The sequence below is a fragment of the Acanthochromis polyacanthus genome, chromosome 1, assembly GCF_021347895.1.
Source record: "Acanthochromis polyacanthus isolate Apoly-LR-REF ecotype Palm Island chromosome 1, KAUST_Apoly_ChrSc, whole genome shotgun sequence".
Taxonomy (NCBI): domain Eukaryota; kingdom Metazoa; phylum Chordata; class Actinopteri; family Pomacentridae; genus Acanthochromis; species Acanthochromis polyacanthus.
The window spans coordinates 67714734-67738601 of NC_067113.1; the positions used below are offsets into that span (position 1 = coordinate 67714734).

At 47.1% G+C, this 23868-nt stretch overlaps 1 protein-coding gene across 2 annotated transcripts in view; it reads right to left on the bottom strand.

The window, feature by feature from the left end:
• tmem178bb (transmembrane protein 178Bb) overlaps window positions 1–23868 on the bottom strand; it is a 178142-nt gene that overhangs the window by 9406 nt on the left and 144868 nt on the right. For both annotated transcript variants that reach the window (XM_051954499.1, XM_051954500.1), the window contains exon 4: window positions 14753–14890. In XM_051954499.1, coding sequence (XP_051810459.1) covers window positions 14753–14890 — 138 coding nt within the window. The remainder of the gene's footprint in view (window positions 1–14752; window positions 14891–23868) is intronic.

The window sequence follows — 23868 nt, forward strand, 5'->3', positions numbered from 1 at the left end:
GGAGGATCACTCTGCCGCTGCGCTGAGCGGCACGGTCAGCGGCAGCTCCGCGGCTGCGCCTGCAGAAAATCAATCAGTTGATGCCACTCCGGCGGCGCGGGTGCTGGCTAGTGCCGTGCCTGCCGCTCTGGTGGCGGTGCCGACTGACACCGCACCTGCGGCGCGGGTCGAGGCCGGCCCCGCACTCAATGTGCCTGTTGCTGTGTCAGATCCTGTGGCTGACGCTCGTGTCACCGCGGCCTCGGCATCAGCTTCAGTTTCAGCAGATGTTGGAATGGTAGAAAGCTCAGACAGGGACAGGGAGAAGCAGGAGCAGCGTGACGAACATCAGGAGTGTGTGAGGACAGACCTGAGCAGCTCTCACACTGAAGAGCAGCTGGCTGTGCTGAGCAGCCAGGTTTCATGTGGAGGAGAGAACATGGACTATGACTCTGAGTCTGATGTTGCCAGTTTAGCTGAGAGTTTATACAGCAGCACAGAGCTGTACTCTCTGGAAGAAATCAACCATTTCTTAGATGAAACGTTCAAACGTTCAGTCAAAGTTAGTGACTACTTCAGTGACAGACACATTTTAACTGCACACTTGATTTTGCTGTAGACAGGACAAGTGAGGAGCCTCATCCACAGTCTTCCCAGTGCCTTCAAAGTGTGACATCATGACTCGATCTACTGGACACATGGAGAGTCAAACATCCAACAGCTAGACAGTACACATGGGTGAGGGTCAGCAATAACAGGGTGAATGCAGCCAGGCTAGACAGGATCTACATCTCACAAAGTTTAGGCTCCAGACTAACACGCAGCAGCATAAGTCCGGTTGGTTTTACTGACCACCATCTGGTCCTGTCAGAACTCATCACTGCACCAGGGGAAAGGACAAAGTCACACTGGTTTTTCAACAATAAACTTCTTCAGGACAGTTCTTTCTGTCAGAGTTTTGAGCTTTTTTTGGCAGCAGTGGAGAGAGAATAAAGAGGTTTTCAGCTCTTTGAGGACATGGTGGGAGGTAGGAAAGGCACAAATCCGTGTTTTTTGTCAGCAGTACAGCTCTCACTTTAGTGCTAAAGTTAAAGAAGCTGTTATGGTGCTGGAGAAGGACATTAAAAACATTGAAGAGGCATTACACAGGAATCCAGATCCCAGCATGGGTCATCTGCTGCAGGAGAACAGGTTGGCTTTGAGCTCTTTCCTGCACGAGAGGGTGAAGGGAGCTCTTGTTAGATCTCGCTTCCTTCAGCTGAAGGACATGGACAGTCCAACCTCCTTCTTTTTCAACCTGGAGAAGACTGTGGTCCAGAGGAAGCAGATGATGTGCCTCAAACTTCCAGGAGGCACAGTGACCACCAATCCAGGTGAAATGAGGAGCCATGCAAGGGATTTCTACGCCAATCTTTTTGGAGCAGAGGTGTGCGTCGAGGAGAGCCGTGTGGAGCTTCTGGAAGGGCTTCCTCGACTCAGCCTGGAGGAAAGAGCAGTGCTGGACCATGAGCTGACGCTTGAGGAGTTAACATCTGCTGGTCAGCCAGATGACTTCAGGACGGGCTCCAGCGATCGATGGGCTCTCTGCTGACTTTTTTAAAACGGTTTTGGAATATTCTTGGTTCGGATTTTCATTCTGTTCTTCTGGAGTGCTTCAGGACAGGTTCCCTTCCTGCGTCATGTCAATGGGCTGTACTTTCTTTGTTGCCTAAGAAAGGAGACCTTAACCTGGCAATAGCCAGATTAATAATTGTGTAGTACTTGATAGTACTCCACAATATCAATCTGGGACCGCTCCATGTAAATCCGTTCGGAGGAAAGAGGCACGGATTGGACAATGCAACAGTATGTCCCGCCTCTGACAGGTTTGTTTTTAGCCAATCGCGGGATCTTCACAACGAGCGGAGCCAATTGGTAGATTAAACTCTTACCAAAACCCGTTGGTAAAAAGGCACAAACATCTTTACCATCCAGAAATGCGCAAAGAGCCTCACGTTGTTCTTCCTTCAAAGAAGCGATATGAGATTCGGCTAAAACTGACCTAATAGCAGCATCTACACGATCGTTGTCCTCCGTTGCCATGTTTGTTTTGATCTACTGGCGCTTGGTGTCGTCTAGAGTGCTGTCGTCTTCACACCCGGATATCCCGCCCCACACACGAATACTGCTGCGTGATTGGCCCGTGCCAACTTAGCTCTGTCCGAACAGTGAAAGCGGGAGCGGTACAAGATGCTTTCTTGAGAGATTTGTGAACTCACAAATATCGCGAGAAATCAACTTGCTGGCAAGGTTAAGGAGACCTGGCCTTACTCAAGAACTGGAGGCCTGTGGCCCTCCTCTACACAGACTACAAGGTGCTTTCCAGGGCACTTTCCAACAGACTAAAGGACGTTCTGGGAATTATTGTTCACTCAGATCAAACGTACTGCGTACCAGACAGATCAATCATGGACAACATTTTTCTTGTTCGAGATTTAATTGATATCTCCACTTGTCACAATTTTGATTTTGGAATTATTTCTTTAGATCAAGAAAAGGCGTTTGACAGGGTGGATCATTCGTATCTGTTTGCAACACTTAGGTCTTTTGGTTTTGGTGGTGGGTTTGTAGACTGGGGGAAGTTGTTGTATAATGGTGCACAGTGTTTGGTGAAAATGGGTACAGGGCTGGGGAGGCCAATCCCTGTACAACGGGGAATCAGACAGGTCTGTCCAATCTCAGGACAGTTGTACAGCTTGGCCATTGAGCCATTGCTGTGTAAGTTAAGAGGTAAGCTTGGTGGCCTTTCACTGCCTGGGTTTTTAGATTCTGACCGCTCTCTGGTAGCTTCGGCCTATGCAGATGACATCGCTGTTATCTCCTCTCAGGGAGATGTTGGGCATTTGCAGGATATCCTGTCCTTGTATGAAAAGGCAACCTCTGCTCAGGTGAACTGGGCCAAGAGCGAAGCCCTGCTAGTGGAAAGGTGGAGGGATCGGGTGGTGCCAAGTCTGCCAGGGGGCCTAGAGTGTGGAAAGGATGGGCTGAGGGTTTTGGGAGTTTTCCTGGGGTCTGAGGGCTTTCAAAGGAAGAACTGGGAGGGAGTTCAGGAGAAAGTGTGTGCTTGGTTGTCTAGATGGCTTTGGCTGCTACCCCAGTTGTCATATAGGGGAAGAGTTTTGGCCGTAAATAATTTGGTTGCTTCAACTCTTTGGCACAGACTCACCGCACTGACACCACCAAGAGGCCTGATCGAGACCATACAGCGCACTGTTGTGGACTTCTTCTGGTCTGGAAAACACTGGGTCCGGGCAGCCGTCCTCTACCTGCCGGTGACAGAAGGGGGCCAGGGTCTCATAGACATCCAGGCCCAAATTGCCTCCTTTAGACTCCGGACTCCACAGAGGCTGCTGTATGACTGTGAACCAGGATGGTTGGATACAGCCCAGCTGCTCTTGAGCAGAGCTGGTCGACTGGGCTATGACAAACAGCTTTTCCTCCTGAAATTGGAGGACACGGACGTCTCTGGTCTAACACCCTTCTACAGCTCTGTCTTGCAGGCGTGGCGCCTTTTCCACTTCAGGCGTGAAGGCGGAGGAACTCCAGGGATGTGGCTGTTTGAGGAACCTCTTTTCTTCAACTGCCTCTTCCATACACCAACACTGCAGTCTGCCAGCCTTCGAGCCAGTCTCAGACAGGCTAGTTGTACCAAACTAGGACACCTGATGATGCTAACAATGTCATCATTGCACACCTTGAGAGACAGAAACATTCCATCCATCAGGGTTCTGAATAGAGTTGTAGAGGAAATCTGTGCTTCTCTGCCTCAGCCCCTGAGAACATTTGTCCGAAACAAGTCTGTGTGTGAACAGTGGAGCGAAAACTCTGGATATGGATTCCCCACCCTGTCCATCACTCCAGCTGTGGGAGAGTGGCAGGAAGGGGGCGGACAGCTGCTGTCTTTCACCACCCCTCACCTGGACAAGTTCCAGAATGCAGGAAAGAAGGCAGTGTATCAGCTCTGCACAAAGCTCCTGAACCTGTGCTCCTTGGCAGGACTGAAAGAGTCGAGGTGGGCTGAATTCTTTGGTCCAAACGTTTCCTCGAAAGGCAGCTGGCGGTCCCTGTATAAGCCACCCATTGAGAAAAGGTCAGCAGATCTCCAGTGGAGGGTTATACACGGGGCAGTAGCTACAGATACAGAGCGCACCTTAGTCCTGGGCTGGGGGAGGGCTGTGTCTTCTGTGCTCAGACAGAGACCATAGAGCATCTGTTTGTGCAGTGTTCCCGTCTGACACCACTGTTTGCTCTGATGGAGAGATGGTTTCTTGGTCTTGGGGAGGTTTTCTCTTTCAGTGTGTTTATTTTTGGTCCGAAATACTCAGCAAAGCAAAAAACTGTTCATACACTTGTGAACTTTTTATGTGGAACTGCAAAACTGGCGATATGGCTGACACAGAAGAACGGGACTGAGGGTGCTGGATGTGTGGACGTGGTTCTGGTTCTGGAGGGACTGTTGAAGGCCCGTCTGAGGGTGGAACACTCTTACTTTCAGTTAATGGACAAAATGAAAGACTGTATTCAGACATGGGCGGTGGGCGGGGTTTTGTGTTCGGTGGGGGAGGGTGGGGAGCTGCTGCTTCACTTTTGATGATTTTACTTTTCTTCTTTCAGTCTAACCTGAAGATCGTTTTTGTGTTTGTGTTTTAGAAGAGGTCAATAAAGGGATTTTTTAAACCGAAAACCTCTCCTCTCCTCTCTCTCTTCCATACATTATACATCATCATTACATATCATTACCTCTGTGTTTCTCCTGAGGTCCTGTGTTTTTTTCTCTCTGCATTTCTTTCTGGATCTGGAGCTTCACATCTCTGATCTGCAGTTTCTGACCTCACCAACCTCAAAAATGTTTATTATGTTTGTATTGCCTGTTCTCCATCTGCTATCATGCTATCCCCACCCCAACCCCTCCTGCTATTCCCCACCCCCTCATCCCCACTCTCATCCCAATTGGTCAAGGCAGATGGACGACTTCCCTGAGCCTGGTTTTGTTGGACATTTTTTTCCCCTTCCAATTTCACTGACTGCTTGTCATAGGGAATCAAAAGACAACTTTGGATTGTTAGGTTCTCTGCCCCGTTTAAAATCTACAGGTCTGTACCTTAGTATGTTAAGTGCTGTGTGATGACATGCTGTGAATTTGCACTATAGAAATAAAACGAAGGTTACGCATGTAACCACGGTTTTATGAACCCTGGATGACTGCCAGAGGCAGTTCTCCTCACTGAATATCTCCATCTCGCGCAAGCGCAGGCCGAGTATTAATATCAACAAAGTCACGTGTGACCCCGGACGACCCGTGGCAGGTATAACTACCGGTGTCATCCGGGCGCTCATTCCCACAGAGTCTTCTCGCGACTTGGGGGTTCCGAGCGACCGAGAACTCTGGCAGTCATCCAGGGTTCATAAAACCGTGGTTACATGCGTAACCTTCGTTTTATTTCACCCCTCCTGACTGCCAGAGGCAGTTCTCCTCACTGGATGACTCATACCAGCAGCGTCGCGAGGAATCCAGGGCACTTCCCCCTTAAGACGAGGCAGAGGAACCCGGCCGAAGGACCACCCCGAGTGGATGGGGGGTGGCCACGTTGACTCTGTAGTACTTCGTGAAGGTGCTCGGCACTGCCCACGAGGCCGCTGCACATATATCCTCCACAGGGACCCCTTTAAACAACGCCCATGAAGCAGATACGCCTCTAGTGGAATGGCACTTCACTCCAGATGGCAAGGCCTCGCCTGCCAACTCGTACGCACATGAAATGGCCTCGACGATCCAGTTGGACAGGCGCTGCTTGGAGAGAGCGCTACCCCTCTTGGCACCACTATGACACACGAAGAGATGGCTCGGCCCTCCGTATGTGGGCAGTGGCATCCAGATACGCCCGTAAGGCCCGTACCGGACAAAGCTGTTCCCGCCGTACGTCCCCTTCTTCCAGCTGGGGGTCAAACTCAGCCAGATGAATGGGTCTATTGAGGTGCGAGTGTGCCAGCACCTTCGGCAGAAATGCTGTATTCGGCCACAGAGTAACACCCGAGCCATCCGAGTTCCACCTCAGACAGGAGTTGCTCACTGAGAAGGCATGCAGCTCTCCCACCCGCTTCGCCGTCGCCATGGCAAGGAGAAAAGCCGTCTTCACCGACAGCCACTTAAGTTCTGCCCGGTCAAGCGGCTCAAAGGGAGGCCCGCATAGGGCATCCAACACTATGGGCAGATCCCAGGCTGGAGTCCTCCGCGGCTGCGGTGGCCGCAGCCACCAGGCTCCCCTCAAGAAGAGGGACACGAGCCTGTGACGCCCAATTGTGTGGCCGTCCACTGCCACATACCTGGAGGAAATAGCTGCAGCATACACCTTCAGGGTCGAGGGAGAGCGACCCTTGTCCAACAGGGACTGAAGAAACTCCAGAACCACTGGGACAGAGCAGCTAACTGGGTCAAGACCACGACTCCAACACCAGTCAGAGAACAATTTCCACCTGTTGGAATACTGCAGCCGCGTTGACGGGGCCCTGGCCTGCAGGATCGTTGCCCTGACAGGCTCGATGCAGCAGCTCAGCACGGGGTCCGGCCCCCCAGCGGCCATACCCACAGCTGAAGGCGGCTGGGGCAGGGATGCCAGATCCGACCGTCCAGTTGGGATAGAAGATCCTTCCTGTCGGGGAGGCGCCAGGGCGTCCCGCGACAGAGTCTGCGCAGCAGTGGAAACCAAGTTCTGGCAGGCCAGAACGGGGCCACTAAGAGGAGTTGGTGCCCCCGATGGAGCACCCTGAGCAGAGTTGGCCATATCAGGGGAAAGGGCGGAAAGGCATAGAGAAGTCCCCCCGGCCACTCGTGAAACACAGCAGAGACGTTGTCCGACCGTATCAGCACGTGCTTCCCGCTGAGGTATGGCATGAAAGTCCTGAGCGCTAGGTGCACGGCACGCAGCTCCAGCACATTGACATGCTCCTGGCACTCCCGGGCTGACCACCGTCCCTGAGCCATCCTGCCCTGCCAGACAGCCCCCCAACCCGAAAGGCAGGCATCGGTAGCCACCGTCTCCCGACGAAATGGGATGGCACCCAGGGAGACACCCTGCACCAGATAGGCCCTGCTCCTCCACGGTGACAGGGCCCTCAGGCAGCCCCGTGAAACCCTGAGCTTCCTGCACCTGTGCCGCCTGGCATCTAGGTGAAAGCTGTTCAGCCACCTTTGCAGGGGGCGAACTGACAGTAGGCCCAGAGGCACGACAGCAGATGCGGCCGTCAGTTTGCCCAGAAGGCGGAGGTAAAGGCCGTAAGGCAGTGCTGCCCCTCCTCGAAACCGAAGCAGGAGGCCTAGGATGTCGTCCACCCGTTGTTGTGACGGGCGGGCCCTCATAACGACAGAATCCAGAGCTAGCCCTATGAAGGTTGTACTCTGGGAAGGAGACAGAGAGCTCTTCTCTCCGTTCACCCTGAGTCCCAACTGTGCCACGTGCGAGAGGAGGACGGTCGTGTCCTGGACTGCCCGAGAACGGGACGGTGCGCAGATCAGCCAGTCGTCCAGATATGCCATGATCTTCATGCCCCGGGACTGCAGGGGTGAAAGGGCCACAGCGATGCAGCGCGTGAACACCCGTGGGGACAAAGAGAGTCTGAACGGAAGTACTGTAAACTGGAAGTGGTGGCCCCTGAATGCGAAACGCAGGAACCGCCTGTGGCAAGGCGCGATCGGAATGTGGAAATAAGCGTCCTTCAGATCCACCGAAGTGAACCACTCCCCCTTGGCAACAGTACGAAGAACATCCTTCGTGCACAACATGTGGAATGGCAGAGTCTTTAAAAACCGGTTCAGTCCCCTGAGATCTAGGACAGGGCGAAATCCACCACCTTTTTTGCTTACCAGAAAATAGGTCGAGTAGAACCCCTTGGGCCGGGAGAGGGGGTCCACTGGCTCGATGGCACCCTTGGACAGGAGGGCGGACAGCTCCTCGACCAGGGCTTGAGTCTTCACCGGGTCCGTGACGACAGTCATCTGGACCCGGCTGGAAGTTGGGGGCCGGCGGCGGAATTGAAGCCTGTAACCCTGGGTCAGTGTGGACAACACCCCGGGGTCTGAAGTACAGGCTGCCCAGCAGCGGAGCTGCTGCTGGGAGAAAAGACCGACCGCCGGCCCCGAGGCCTCAGTTCCTGCGCCCCCGGCCTCCTGGGGCTTTGGGGGGGCGCCGTGAGGGCTCTGAGGCACGATGATCACGGGGCAAATCAGCGGGGCCATGTCGAAAGCGGGTTCGTCCCCCAGTGGGGCGTTGAGGCCCTCTATAATGGGAAGGCTGAGACAGCGGTTGGGGGCACTCCCGGGAAACACCTGCGTGACCTCCAGTCCTGCCGGAAGGCGGCATGTCTCTGCGAAGCCCTGAGAACTGCCGCCTGGTCTGGTCGGCCTGCACCGTCTGCTCCAGAAGCTGGACCGCCGCCGAGCCAAACAGCTCCCCAGGTTCCACTGGGACTGCACGGAAGGTCCTCCGGCATGTCTCTGACAGGGGTGACTGAGCCAGCCATACCTGGCGGCGGGTCTGGACTAAGGTGGACATAAGGCGCCCCAGTTCCCGGGACATAAGGGCAAAAGCCTGCAACGAGGCGTCGCTCAGGCTGGTAGTAGATGCGTCGGCAGCCGACTGTTGCAGGGAAGCCGACAGGGCCAGCATGAGGTGGGAGAGGGAATTACCAATACGGCCCATGCGTGCTGCTGTGTCATATGCCCTGCACAGCAGGTCATCAGTGACCCTACACTGCTGACGGGGGCACCTGGCCTCAGGTCTCAGAGCCTCGTCCGGGGGGACTATAAGAGAGGCAATAGCAGGTTCAACCGAAGGCATGCGGCCCAGACCAAATTTAGCCGCATCCTGCATGGCTGCCAGAGTGCGTCCATCAGACGTCAGCCGTGAGAGAGCCTTCGAGTCCCTCCAGCAGGCCTGCAGCTCCCTCAGGTATTCCCCGGAGGGAGGAACCGAAAAGCTGGCCGGAGCTGAGGCGCGCCTGAAAAAGGCGCTGGCAGGAGGCTGGTCAGGCTGCTGCGAGTCCAGGTGTAATCTAGCCAGGGCCATACGAAGTATCGACCCCATCGAGTCATCCTCGGAACCCCTCACCGAACCACGGGCCGACGAACGGGAACCCGAACCAGAGGCGTGGGAGGGCCCCTCCCCACCGTCCTCATCGTTGAAAAGCGCAGCCGAAGCCGCCACAGAAATAATGTCCTCTTCTGGAGCCAGCTCCGGCATTGGGGGAGACCCGATACATCCCCCCTCCCCAACAGGAGGGCGCAGAGACAGGAGGAGTGACTTCATCTGGGCCAACTCGCTAGACAGCTGATCCACCTTAGTAGACAGCGTGTCCGCCCTAGCCGTCTTCCTACGCGGCGGGCCGCCCAGAGCCTCCGACGCCTTCCGCCGAGACCGGTCTGGCCGAGAAAGAGATGGGACCACCGACTGAGGGGGGCCTGTTTCCCCCACTAAGCATTCCACCTCTGACAGTCTAGCAGCCCTCAACGTGCGTGGCATGAAGCTACAATTCATACACGGGTCTTCCGATAAACCTTCCCTCAGATGTTCGATACCCAGACATGAAGGGCAGAGATCGTGACCATCCTCAGGGTCAAGAGGGACCATACAGGTAGCACAGAAATGGGAGCTTAGCATGGCGTAGCCACAGGAAGTCACAAACAGCTAGCACCAGCGAGAGTCACTACGTTAGCTGCGTAATAACCATGGGCTTCAGTGAGAGGGGAGCGAGAGCGCGTCATTCACCGGCACTACGGCTGTCTTCAGAACAAGGGAGAGCACTACGGTACTGCGCAACACACACGACACCAATCAGTACAATCGAGAGCACTGTGTCAGCTGTTTAACACACACAAGCTTCAGTGAGAGGGCAGCGAGAGCACGGCCGTCACTGGTATCTGTACAACAACAGCTAGCACTAGCGAGAGCACCACGCTAGCTGTGCAACACTCACAAGCGTCAGCGAGAGGGCAGCGAGAGCACGGCCGTCACTGGCATCAGCACTAGCGAAAGCAGTATGGCAAATGTGTATTACAAGCACCAGTGAGGGGGCGGCGGAGCGCGGCCGTCACTGGCCTCGGTTAGGGGCAGCGAGCTAACCCGAGTCGCTACACGCCGAGAGTTAGCTCCGATAGAGGCAGCTACACGGAGCGAACGCGCTCTTGGCAGCACCTAGCCCCTGCTAACTAAGTAGAAGCCGTACTTACATGGTCTCGTAGAACGGGCAGCAAGAACGCTACCGTCGCTGACCTCTTAAGACAGGCGATGTCGAGCTCTGCACGCACTCACCGGTTGTCCACACCAGGCAAACGCCGCTCCTTCCAAAAACGGGAAACTTGTCGCAGCCTCTGGAGGGCGAACAGCTCGCGACCCCGACTTGTAGTCTCGAGGCTACCGGCGACAATCCTTTCCTCAAAAATGCTATTATTAGCCCCTGCTATCAGCAGGTGACCTGCGCAAGCGAGAAGAGTCAAGGGAATGAGCGCCCGGATGACACCGGTAGTTATACCTGCCACGGGTCGTCCGGGGTCACATGTGACTTTGTTGATATTAATACTCGGCCTGTGCTTGCGCGAGATGGAGATATTCAGTGAGGAGAACTGCCTCTGGCAGTCAGGAGGGGTGAAATAAAACTGAATTGAATTGAAATGATGTGGCTATAAAATAGGGAGATTTATTCTGTAATTTATTTAATTTTAAATTTAGAGGGGTTGTTTATGCTTGCCCATTGTTCCACATGAAGCACATTTGCAGATGCATGCTGTGGTTTGACTACGGAAGTTCAGTCATTATTTATTAGCCCTGCCATGTAATTTGATTTTCCAGGTATATTTGAGTTAGATAAAATTGGTGCTTCCACTATGTTCACTGGAAAGGTTACCTCCAGTCCAGGGAGTATGATATTCCTACACTGCAGAGTGATGATGTCAGGGTAGATGGCTGGGTTTACAAAGCACACAATTTTGACAGCAGGAATGTAGATTAGGGTTGTACAATAAATGAATTTTTAAGTTAGGCATATGAATCACTTAACTACAGCTAATGAACAAGTAACTACATTCTGTAGTCAACATCCAGCTTCAAGAGGCCCAGACATTCCACAGGAACATCATCTCACAGGAAAAACAAAATTCTCTCCTCTCAGAAAGCTTAAACAAACAAACTAAGAGCCCCAAAGTGGATTTTTATGGCTTCAGGGACATCTGCACCTTCCACCAAAAGCCTCATAAAATTCATTTATGGGGACCTGTGACCTGACTAGAGAAAACCCCCCTTTTTCAGACTTTCACATGGATTGTTGTATTTGCATGTTTTCTTGTATTCCTACCTTCACAGAAGACACTAAGACCCCTTGCAGAGAATTGGAAGGGGACACAAATGTTTCACACCTTCCTAAATTTGCATCTAAAGGACTGTTTATTCCCTTTTGGTTCCTATCCTTTGATTAACTGAACTCATCTTCACAGACGCCATGCAGTCTCCCTCCCTCTCGATCAGATACCGAGAGTCATAAATATCTAAGGACCTTTCCGTCACCCTGGGAGGGCTGCAGAAAGACACTCAGTCTGTTTGATGCCAATAAGGACTCTCTTTCTAAAAATCATGCTTCTGACATTTTGTTTGTGATTTTGAAGATATCAAAGTTGAAATAATAATTTGTTATACATGTTAGTCCAACTCCGACGTCTCTAGCATATTTCTGTCTTGAGATATTAATTCTGAAAGTTTATTGTCTGCCTAACCCATTTCTTCCACAGTTCAACATTGCCCCCTATTGACGTCGGAATGCCATGACATTATCAAGGATTTCACTGAAATTAATCATAAAATTGTGTTTTATACAGGTCGAAAAGAGTTGGAAATTGTTTCTTTACCTCCTTATGTACACCATGTTGTCTTATGTACACTGTGACCCACATAATCATTAGATAGAGTACACAAACCTATAATTAAACAAATAACTCACATATTTTTGGTAGCTAACATGTTCTGTTGTGTTATACACTTTGATTGTGTTAAAAGTAGTGTCCTGGATTATGACAGAGTAAACAGATCGTTTTTTCTTGCGCGCTTTAATATTTTTAATTCACTATCTGATCAGCTCTCATCTCCCATCCGGAGCCCACAGGGAGGGGGGAGTCCTCCAGAGTCAAACTCGCGCTTAAACTTCTAGGCTCCCGCCTCCTCTGGCCAAAAACTATAAGAGGCTTCACGCTTCTTTGTTCGCTCTCTTATGACTCTTTCGACTCTCACGTCCTTACTTCTTTTATAAGAATTACTTTAAGCGAATCTTCTTTTCTCTTTAGGCGCGCCCTTCTTTATCTTCCTCTCCAAACTTACTCATTACGGTTATAGAGGCTGGCCCTCTGTTAACCACAACTTCTTATTCAAATTTTCTTTTTGTTCAGAATAGATATTTTTGCTCATCTCCAACAACCAGATCTACAATTTTGTTTTATTTGCGATTTATTTTTGATAGGAACCAATTCGATTTTGTTCCGTCGTTTTTATCCTTCCCGCTGAAGAGTTCCAGTCTGTTCGGCCCTCAGCTACACTGACCAGCAGAAATGGAACGTGAGCCTTCAGCCTCCAAATAATTATTTTTGACAAAATCAACCCAGAAGAACTCAGGCTGTTCCAGCCCTCGCCACCGCCAGCTGACCACCAGACGAACCGGGTCAAGCCAGACCCCCTAGGACACGCGAGGTTCGAAGTAGACAGGACGACGAAGCGTTGCCATTGCAACCCGTCCCAGTCTCTGAGCTTCGTGTGATCCCTCTTCTCCAACGCAAAGTAAGACCAGCTGACGTGTGATCTAAGCTAATGGTTGATGTCAAAAATAATAGCTTGATTTAATATTAATCACTCCGTTTAATCACTTACTGTCATTCATATTCCAAATTATTAAACTCCTCGATATTTTTTCCACGGTCTGATTACTCAGTGCCATAATCTCAGATTAGAAATGCAAACATAAATAACCTACACACTCACACGAACCTACACCACGCACACACCCACACACATACACCCACAGCATTTATTCATTCCATATTTGTCACTGTATTAATCCCTGTGTTTATCATTATATTGGTTAATAAATCTCTTTCATTTAGACCAAAATTACAGTCTCTTTTGCGTTTATATGTGTTGACTGGGGTCAATGTTTTTCGAGGATTCTCGACATTCAGATATTAGACTGATTCACTAATCAAAATTTTTCAATCTATTAATAATATTTTTATTAAGATTGATTAATAATTTCCCGGTAGATTAAACTCCGGGTGGTGCCCCAATTAATAAAACTACAATCAACGAGTGCATACTTATTAAATTAACGTTTAATAAGGCAATATCGCTACAATTCCATCTTCCATTTTTCATGCTTAATATTTTCTTGAATTGAAATAGATTTTATTGTCCACACAAAATGTGCCAGAAGTAGTTGTTGTCCAACCTCCACACACCTGAGTGATCAGTGAGTGATGTGAACATGATTGTACCTTTGTGAGAAATTGACATCGTTTACTTTTTCATTTTGTGTGTTCATTCTATAACTGTAGAGCACAGCACTAATCCAAGACTCAGCTGTCTCCTGCCAAGCTGGAGCTGTGCAGGACATCAGTTTGTGAAGTTCCTAATGGCCGTCCACTGCCAGACACCACACACATGGTTGTGTGTGCCTGTGTGTTTGGGGGAGGAAGGGGTTTGGATGTACGCACTCCTTTGCTTCACTTATATTCATAAGTCTAAATCAACACCATCAACATTGATAAGAACACAAAACAATGCATACTGTATGTGCTTATAATGTAATCTGTCTGACAGAGGTAGGATGCAATAAATTCACAACTGAATAATGCTTCACCTGTCAATTTACTGTTTTGTCCAAAGTTCCCAGATACACTTGCTATGGCCTCCAAAGCTCAATGATAGACACAATGCAGCTGTAGATACGATAATATTATGTAGATTTGATAGATAAGAGCAATACACTGTACACAACTTTCCTTAAAGCACAAATTGCTTTTTACATGTCCTTTTGGGCACTCTATTTCTATTTTTTTCATTCTTGCAAAAGAAATGTATCTACGTGTGATGAGATAAAATGTTTGGGCATATGGAAGCTATGACATGAAGATATATAAAAGAAGCCAGATTAATTAAAAAATATATTTATTAAAATTCTGCCATTGGTATGTGCAACAGTTCTAAACGCTCTTCCTGATTTGTTTTTAAACAGTTTGGTAAAAATATTAGAATGACTGATGCTGACAATAAAATCAGATTTGTGTCTGTGCAGGTGTGAGCATGTGTGTGTGTGTGTGTGTGTGTGTGTGTGTGTGTGTACTTGTTTCTGCTATACCGGTGGGGACTTTGACCTGACTATTTGCTATAAAGGTGGGGACTTGTCTTACGGTGGGGACCTAAAATGAGGTCCCCACGGGTGGCAACACCGTTTTCTTGGCCATATTGTTGTGAATAAAAAATGTAAAAGTGCAAAAACGTTTGTTTAGGGTTAGGCATTGATTTGGTGATGGTTAAGGTTAAGGTTAGGGTTAGGGTAAGGGTTAGGAGTTAGATATGAATGGGAGTCAATGGTAAGTCCCCACCGGTATAGAAAAACAAACATGTGTGTGTGTGTGTGTGTGTGTGTGTGTGTGTGTGTGTGTGTGTGTGTGTGTGTGTGTGTGTGTGTGTGTGTGTGAGACACTCACCTCCCATGAGGAAGAGAAGGCCGGCCACATACTGCATGAGGCCTCGATCCCAACAACAGCCCAGCACTCCGATGGTCCAGCCGAATAGGATGATGGCCACAGCCATGCCCATGAAACCAGCTGTCATCCGCCGCAAGTCTGAGGAAGGACAAAGGGAGAGAGTTTAATGTCAAGTTAACACCAAACAGGTTACTGCAGCTCTTCAAAGAGAAAAATTAACACTCTTATTTATTCTGTCCCAAAGGTGAGAAGTCAGAGCACAGAAGTAGACAGAACAGAGAAACATTCTAAGATGTTTCATTTAGGTTTAGCTTGGTGATGACCAACCCTGCTGACATAAACGTTTGCAATCCTTGGCAGCAAAATGACGAGGTAGCAACTCCAGTACATAAAAACTAGTGGTGTAACTTTGGACATTATGATCAAACACCAGACATGATGTCATCTCACTAACTTCATATGGTCAGGGGTTCACGGGTTTCTGACAGACTGAAATATTCTGAATGTGTTTCCAAAAGGTTTTAAATGTTCCTAAATTAAACTAACCAAAGGGAACACATTGAGTACATTGAGAACCAGCTGAGCAGTCCACAGAGGATGATATCTTCTGCCTTTTACAGTAAGACTGCCTTTGTGAATTAATTATGTATTTTTAGGCCATTTTACAGTATGGTTCTGGGTAGTTTTGCATCTGTATGTCTTAAAGCAGGAAGCATTACTCTCAACAAACATTTGCTTCTGTGAATGAAGGTTGAAATGTCAACAGAATATGGTTATGTGGTTAGATGAAGACTAAAATTATGATTGCCCTGCCTTTTTAGGAGCTTTGACAACCTAATAAACATTTTCCTCTCGCTATCATAAACTCTGTCTCTTAAAGTGTTCACACTTGAATTATATATTCTACTAAGAACACTTGAGCTGAGCTTATGTAGGGCCATCTCTTCTGATATCATGCAGGAAAGTCTTGTTCAGCTGTTCCTTAAGGAACCAGCTGCTGCTTTAAACATCTGTTATATCATTATATATATCACTTCATATTTGAAAAGAGAACTTCTTGCTGATGGACAGCAGCAGAGTCAGAGACTTCTTAAATGTGTCTTTACCATCAGATTACATATTAAACTTAAGTGCAGTTTTCTAAATGTGGTCTATTTTTTAAACTCCTGTGAGACAAACAGAAAAAGAGTGTAAAGTGTGGAGGCCAGGCTCTGCCAAAAGGACAGCAGTGTGCTCTGCAGGAGGGTAGGAGAGTGACAGCGACTGGCTGCAGAGATAGTCTAAAATATGATGAAAAGGAGGAGGAGGAAGGACTTCAAGCAAAACCCTGACTGTTCTTCCTGAAGTAGATCAGAACGTCATGGCTAAGATACTCTGCCAGGAGGAGGGAAAGGAAAGAGAAGTTGGTATTGGCACATCGCTAGGACAGAGCATAACATGTTGTGGGATGAGAAAGGTCACAACATTTGGCTGGGAAGCATGAATGAAAAGGACAAAAACATATACTACCAGTCAAAAGGTTTAGAACACCCCAATTTTTCAATTTTTTAAAAAAATTGGAAATTATGTATGTTAGCATGCCAGCATGCTAACATACTGCTGTCAGCATGCTATGGAGCCCCCTAGGGGACACATTGTATATGTTGGTTTATTTCTCCGTGTTGTATTTTCTCTCCTTCGTGTTTGCATTACTAAAAGGAGCGCTCATTTTTGTTCAGTGGGACCGCGCGCGGGGCGGTCCGCTTTTTATACATTCAGAGAAACAGTCGCGGTTTGGTCATTAGAAACACCCTTTAGTAATGCTAGCCCGTGCAACATGTGGTAGCTTCATGCTAGCGTGCAAACCGAAGCAGTCCAACTGCTATAAATACAGAAAGGGCTAATGTGACTTGAGATAAGCAGAGTTCAGAACAATAGACGAAGCACTACGGTATTCATTAAAATAATTATTTACCGTTTGGCGTGTAATGTTCCAGGGTGATGATCAGTCGGTCTGCCAGGCAAAACAAACTTTTTTCTGACTCCCCTGCTGCACGCCCAACCACTGTTGCCAACTCCTCAGTAAGGAAAGTCGCTGTTGGCTGTCCTAAAAGTCGCTAGAAGTTGCAAAATGACGTCCTCGCCTAATTTGCATATTTCCCAGTTTGCATGTAATTGTAATCAACATTGTAGGAGAGAGGAATAACGTTGTGGAAGAGACCAAAAAGTGAATATAAAACAATCAAAATATGTTACTGTACTAGAGGCTAAATGCTGTGGTTTATTTTAGCATGACAGTGAAGAAACATTTTCGTTTATATGGCTCCGTAAGTCTGGATGGGATCTGTAGGGACTGTGCATGCGCGATTCATCTATCGTCTGGCCGCGGAGCACTGTTGCCAACTCCTCAGTAAGGAAAGTCGCTGTTGGCTGTCCTCAAAGTCGCTAGAAGTCGCTAAATGACGGCATCGCCTAATTTGCATATTTCCCAGTTTGCATGTATTTGTAATCAACATTGTAGGAGAGAGGAATAACATTGTGAAAGAGACCAAAAAGTGAATATAAAACACCCAAAATATGTTTTTGTACTAGAGGCTAAATGCTGTGGCTTATTTTAGCATGACAGTGAAGAAACATTTTCGTTTATATGGCTCCGTAAGTCTGGATGGGATCTGTCGTGACTGCGCATGCGCGATTCATCTGCCGTCTGGCCGCGGAGTGATGTGGGTCTCCCCCTTCCCCACACTCGGACTGCTGCAGGGTTACTGGACTGACAGCCTGTGCTCTGGGAGGGGGTGAAGCTCACAGCAGCACCTGCTGCTTGTTGAAAACAGTAACTGCAGAATGAGCCGAGTTTTCCTATCAGAGTCTCCAAAACGGCAGAAAAAGTCGCTAGATTTGTTGCTAGTCGCTTTTGACAAAAAAAAGTCGCTAGGAGCTTTGAAAAGTCGCTAGATTTAGCGAGAAAGTCGCTAAGTTGGCAACACTGCGCCCAACAGACTGACAGAGTAAGACTGCTCGGGCCAAAGACGAAGTACGTGTTTGAACATGAAGTACATGTTTGAACACGAAGTACGTGTTTGAAAAACAACTTGTTAACAGCAAAAATGACAAAAGTGTTCCTTAAAAAATAAATGCGGAGGAACAAAACACAAACACGAAGGAGAGAAAATACAACACGAAGGAGAGAAAATACAACACGGAGAAATAAACCAACAAATACAATATGTCCCCTAGGGGGCTCTGTAGAATGCCAATTGCACACTCCCTCAAATCTTGCCACATCTGTGGCATTGTGCTGTGTGATAAAACTGCACCTTTCAGAGTGGCCTTTTATTGTGGGCAGTCTAAGGCACACCTGTGCACTTATCATGGTGTCTAATCAGCATCTTGATATGGCACACCTGTGAGGTGGGATGGATTATCTCAGCAAAGGAGAAGTGCTCACTATCACAGATTAAGACAGACTTGTCAACAATATTTGAAAGAAATGGTGATATTGTGTACCGTATTTTCACGACCAAAAGGCGCACTGTACCAAAAGGCGCAGTCTCAGTTATGTGTGCCATTACTGTATTTAACACACACATAAGGCGCACCTGATTATATGTCGAGGGTTTTATATACAATCCACGCCCACACTTCCCCCTTTAACGTTCTCATGGTGTCCTCTACTACGTCGGCCTTACAACAACAACACACACACAAGCATACAAGTGTGCGTATTTAAAAATAGAGCGGGAGCAAAACTGAGTTTGGTATTCACATTTTTTTTTTACCAGTAATCGTCATCAATCAAACCCATGGAAGTCCTCATCCTCTGTTTCTGAATTGAACAGCTGCGCTAAATCTCCATCAAACATGCCAGGCTCACTTTCTTCACTGTCAGAGTCACTTTCCGTGCCGTGCGGCTCCTCGGAAATGATGCCGGCTTTTGCGAAAGCTCGAACAACAGTGCCAGCAGACACGTTAGCCCAAGCATCTACAATCCATTCGCAAATTGTGGCGTAACTCGCCCGGCGCTGCCTTCCACTCTTAGTGAAACTGTGGTCTCCATCGGTCATCCATCGCTCCCACGCCGCTCGCAGCCTTACTTTGAACGGCCGGTTCACACCGATGTCCAGCAGTTGGAGTTCCTTTGTCAGGCCTCCCGGAATGACGGCAAGCTCAGAGTTCATTTGCTTCACTTGTTTTTTTCACATCGGCTGTGAGATGGGCACGCATAGAGTCACAGATCAACAGCGACAGTGATGCGTGGAAAAAAACACCTGGTCTACGTCCGCCTTACAACAACAACACACACAGGACGCACTGCACCATAGGGCGCGCCGCACAATTTGAAGAAAATCTAAGACTTTTATGTGCGCCTTATAGTCGTGAAAATACGGTATATGGAAAAAGTCTTTGAGTTCATCTCACAAAAAATGGGAGCAAAAACAAAAGTGTTGCGTATATATTTTTGTTGAGTATAATTTAGTCTAAATGCATGACTCCATCTCTGTAATATACACCTATATGTACATCAATCCTGATCTTGTCATCTAAATATAGACAAGATAAAAAAAATCACGCTGTAAAAATGCAATCTGCATACAGTATCTGCTTGTAGCTGCTAGTATGGAAATGAAGAAATACAAGGATGAATATTAGGGCTTACAGTTTTCTAAGGACTGAGTCAGGAGAAAGACAGGCATGCAGACTGGGCTGTCAGTCAGTGAGTGGGAGGAGAGCTATCAGAGGACAAGTGTGCAAGTGTGTGATTACATATGTTTGGTGAAAGGCAATTATTCTGAACACACAAATCACAACACAGGCATGAGATTACTGGGATATCATTTCTATACAAATATAACTGTGATACTTTTGAGAGAATTACCTATACTAAGAATATCCTGCATTCATCAAAGAGTTGATCTCAGAATCAGAATCAACTCTATTTGCCAAATTTGCACACGCAAACAAGGAATTTGACTCCAGTGCATCTCAGCTCTCTGTGTACAGAAATTACAAAAAAACAACAAATAAGTACTATAATTTTTACCAGTGTCCTCTTACATAAACTAAAACAGCTAAATTTTTCACAACAAACTCTCAGCTGGTTTACATCATACCTGGAGTTGAGATCACAGAGTGTAAAGATCAATGATAGTATATCGGAACCTCAGCAATATAGAATTGGATTACCACAAGGTTCTATTCTGGGTCGTATTCTATTTTGTCTTTACATTAATGACCTTCCATCTATCTGCACTGAGACTGAGTGTCAACTGTATGCTGACGACACTGTCATCTATGTCTCAGCAAAGACTACAGAGAAAGCTGCAGAGTTATTAAATAAACAAATGGTCAAGGTTTCTCAATGGCTGGAAGACAACTGTTCTTTTCTAAATTGTTCCAAAACTGTGTCTATGTGTTTCTCCTTGATGCCAAGGTCCTTAGACAACTTCCGGATAGACATAAATCAAAATATAATTCAAAGAGTAGATCAAGTAAAATATTTGGGAGTAGTGTTAGACTCCCGTCTGAAATTTGAATCCCATATTAAGAAGTTAACAAAAACAATTAGGACAAGTTTAAACTGTTTTCGCCTAATAAGATCTTATCTGACGTCTAATGCAGCCAAGTTATACTTCCATTCGATGATTGTGTCCCATTTTTCATACTGTATCACTGTGTGGGGCCAGGCTAACCAGTCAGCTCTGTCAGGTGCGGTCTCCCTTTATAAACAAGCTTTAAAAGTGCTTGATCTAAAACCTATGAGGTGGCACCATTGCAAAATTCTAGAAAAATATAATCTTCTAAGTTTTGAAAATTTCTTAAAATATTCCTTTTTAAAATTAGTTTTTAAATGTGTTAATGGTCTTGCCCCAGATATTGTTAAAGGCATGATCCAAAGAAATCAGAGTCGTAGCATAATAACAAGAGGAGTAACAAACGGAGACTGTAGAATTCCCCAATGTAAAAATGCTTTTGGACGAAATGCATTCACTGTGACAGGACCACAGATCTGGAACACTTTACCTGCTGAACTGAAACATCTGACAGATCTGAAAGAGTTTAACCATAAAATTAAACAATGGCTCAAATCGAACCAAACCTGTGAGCACTGATGAACATTTCTTTGTTTAAATGTATATATTTTTATTAATATTGTATGCGTAATTCTTTGTATATTTTTTAGACTGTATTTTCTGTAGTTTCTATGTGTGAGGGACCAGGTCTGCGAATTAGCTGTCAGCTATTGACCTATGAACACGACATCGGTTAATGTAACAATGTTTGTTGTTCTGTCCCTGTCAAATAAACAAACAAACAATTAAGCTAAAGGTTTAGTAGTAAAAAATAAAGTAGAACAGTAATAATAAAAGCACTAAAAACACCCATAAATAGCAGCATTTACACTATGTGTGCAAAGTGGCAGGGTTACTGAGATAGATAGATAGATAGATAGATAGATAGATAGATAGATAGATAGATAGATAGATAGATAGATAGATAGATAGATAGATAGATAGACAGACAGATAGGTACTTTATTACTCCTGAGGGAAATTCAAGCTTGTTGTGTCATTCATATCTGAAGTAATGCAGATATGCATAGGTATGGACTATTGCACAGTGGTTCCTGTCTCTCCTTGAGACATCCACAATCCTGAATGGAAGGCAGGTCAGCCCCAGTTATCTTCTTTGCAGTCTGTGCTTGTCCTGTTTAGCAGCAGGCCAAACCAGGCAGTGATGGAAGTGCAGAGGACAGACTGGATGCTGGTGGTGCAGAAGGTGATCAGCAGCTCCTGTGGCAGGCTAAACTTCCTGAGCTGTCACAGGAAGTACAACCTCTGCTTGGCTTTTTTCCAGACAGAGTCTATGTGGAGAGTCCACTTCAGGTCTCAAGCGATTGTGGGTCTTGGAAACCTGAGGGTGTCCACAGTGGACACGTTGTTGTAGGGGATGGAGAGGACGATGGGTGTTAGGGGATTTCTCCTTAAGTTCACTATCATCTCCACAGTCTTGAGCGGGTTCAGCTTCAGGGGGTTCTGACTACACCAGTGGACCAGCTGTTCCACCTCATGCCTGTATGCAGACTCACCAATGTCCAGGATCAGACCGACTACAGTGGTGTCTTCTTCATACTTCAGGAGTTTCACAGATTAGTCCCCTGAGGTGCAGTGATTGGTACAGCGGGAGAAGAGAGGATGCAACCCTGGGGAGTGTCAGTGCTGGTAGACTGAGTGCTGGACAGGATGCTCCCCAGTCTTACCTGCTTTCTTTCATGAACAGAGTCCTCACGTACATCCCTGTGAAGTTGAGTCGATGCAGGATGGAGTGCAGCCCCACATTGATTCTGTCATCTACCGACCTGTTTGCCTACCGGACAAACAGGAAGAGGTCCAGCTAGGGGACTGAGATGTCCTTCAGGTGACTCAAAAAGGAGATCTCTCTCAGGATTTCATGACCACAGACATCAGGGCGAGGGGCCTGTAGTCGCTTTAGCCTTTGATAGAGGTCTTCTTGGTGACCAGGATGATAGTGAAGTGTTTGAGGCATGAGGGCACTTCACACACCTGCAGATATTGGTTAAAGTTTCTTGTGAAGGTGGGCACCAGCTGTTCAAGCACAGACTCTTAAAGGCATTATGGAGGATGTTTTTTTTTTGTTTAATTTGTCTGATTCACATAAAATGAATATACTGACCTTTAGTGGACTTGTATGTATGGTTTCTAAAAGAATAAAAATAAAAAAAAACTGTGGACATGGCAGGACCTGAAAAACATCAGTCAATCAACGCGCTCGGACCGAGGCGTTTGCTTTGCTCCCTTTCCTGTCAATCAAAAATCTTCCGGCTCAGGCCTAGTTACGTAGATTACGTACGTCTTGGACTTACGTGTTTTGTGTATGTGTTGCTTTGGTATAGCTTCGTAGTTAGCTGGCAACTTGTTTTGCTCATCTTTTTTTGACATAATGGCAGATAAAGATCCAGGGGGACCCAGCCATAAAAGAAAGGCATTTTTGAGGTCAGAGAAAATAAAAGACAACTGGATCGCGAGAATGCAAAAACAAAAGTGATTATTGGCGAGTCATTTGGGCGATGGCATCAGCTCAAGCAACAAATGGACCTAAAGACAGATGCCTTGGTTGCTAAATTCCTTCTGGACAGGTAAAATGTATTAATGTATTATACTGCGACTGTAGGCAACTTCACGAGTCCGACGCAAGTTTCTGGAGGGGGGCGTTTCTTCGTAAATGTTAAGAGGGGGGAGGTTAGAGGGGAGTGAGGGAGAGGTTGTATTTGCGCATGCGCATGCTACGTTCAAAGGTCGTAGGAAATTAAATCTCCTCTAATGCCTTTAAACATGAGGGGGACACACCGTCAGTCCCTGGAGTCTTCCTGATTTCAAACTGAATTCATGTGTTTATACCCAAATTGCTGTCTCCCTGAAATTACATCAGCTTGTGGGGCACCTGGATTTTTGTAAGATTTGTGAGATCACAAAAAAGCATGTATGGTACCTTCTGTACTTTCAAGACTATAGAAAAACAAATCTCAGTTTTCCCTTGTTGTTGTGACATAATTTTCACCTTGTTCTTGTGACATGTGACACTCGCAGGAGACTGAGCTGCCACCAGTTACAAGCTGAGAACTCCAAATATCTGACAGAGCAAAAACTCCCCCAGTTCCAAAAGAAAAAGCTGTGCAAGGTCATACAAAAAGCAAGAGGGCCTCTGACACATAACACCTTGATCAGCCACACAGCTGCGAACAAATTTTGGATACTTTATACAGTACAAAGGCATAATAGTTTATTCTGGATGGAGTATGATTAATACAATCATTTTGAATGGCACAATGACTAAATCGCACAAAAAAAAAACGAAACACTCGCCCACTGCTGCACAGATATAGTTTCTGTAACTTTCTGAGTTGGCAAGACACATTGTCAAATACCACTGGAGGTCTCTTGGGTGGATCTTGTCCATCATGCAGCAGCAACTACTCCTTCAACAGTCCGTCTTCACCATGCCATCGTGTCTATATCAACAATGGGTACTGTCAGTAACAGATAATACAAGTACAGAAGAATAGGAATCACTCATTCAAACTAGAAAGATGTACGTCACTTTGGATAAAAGGATCCATCC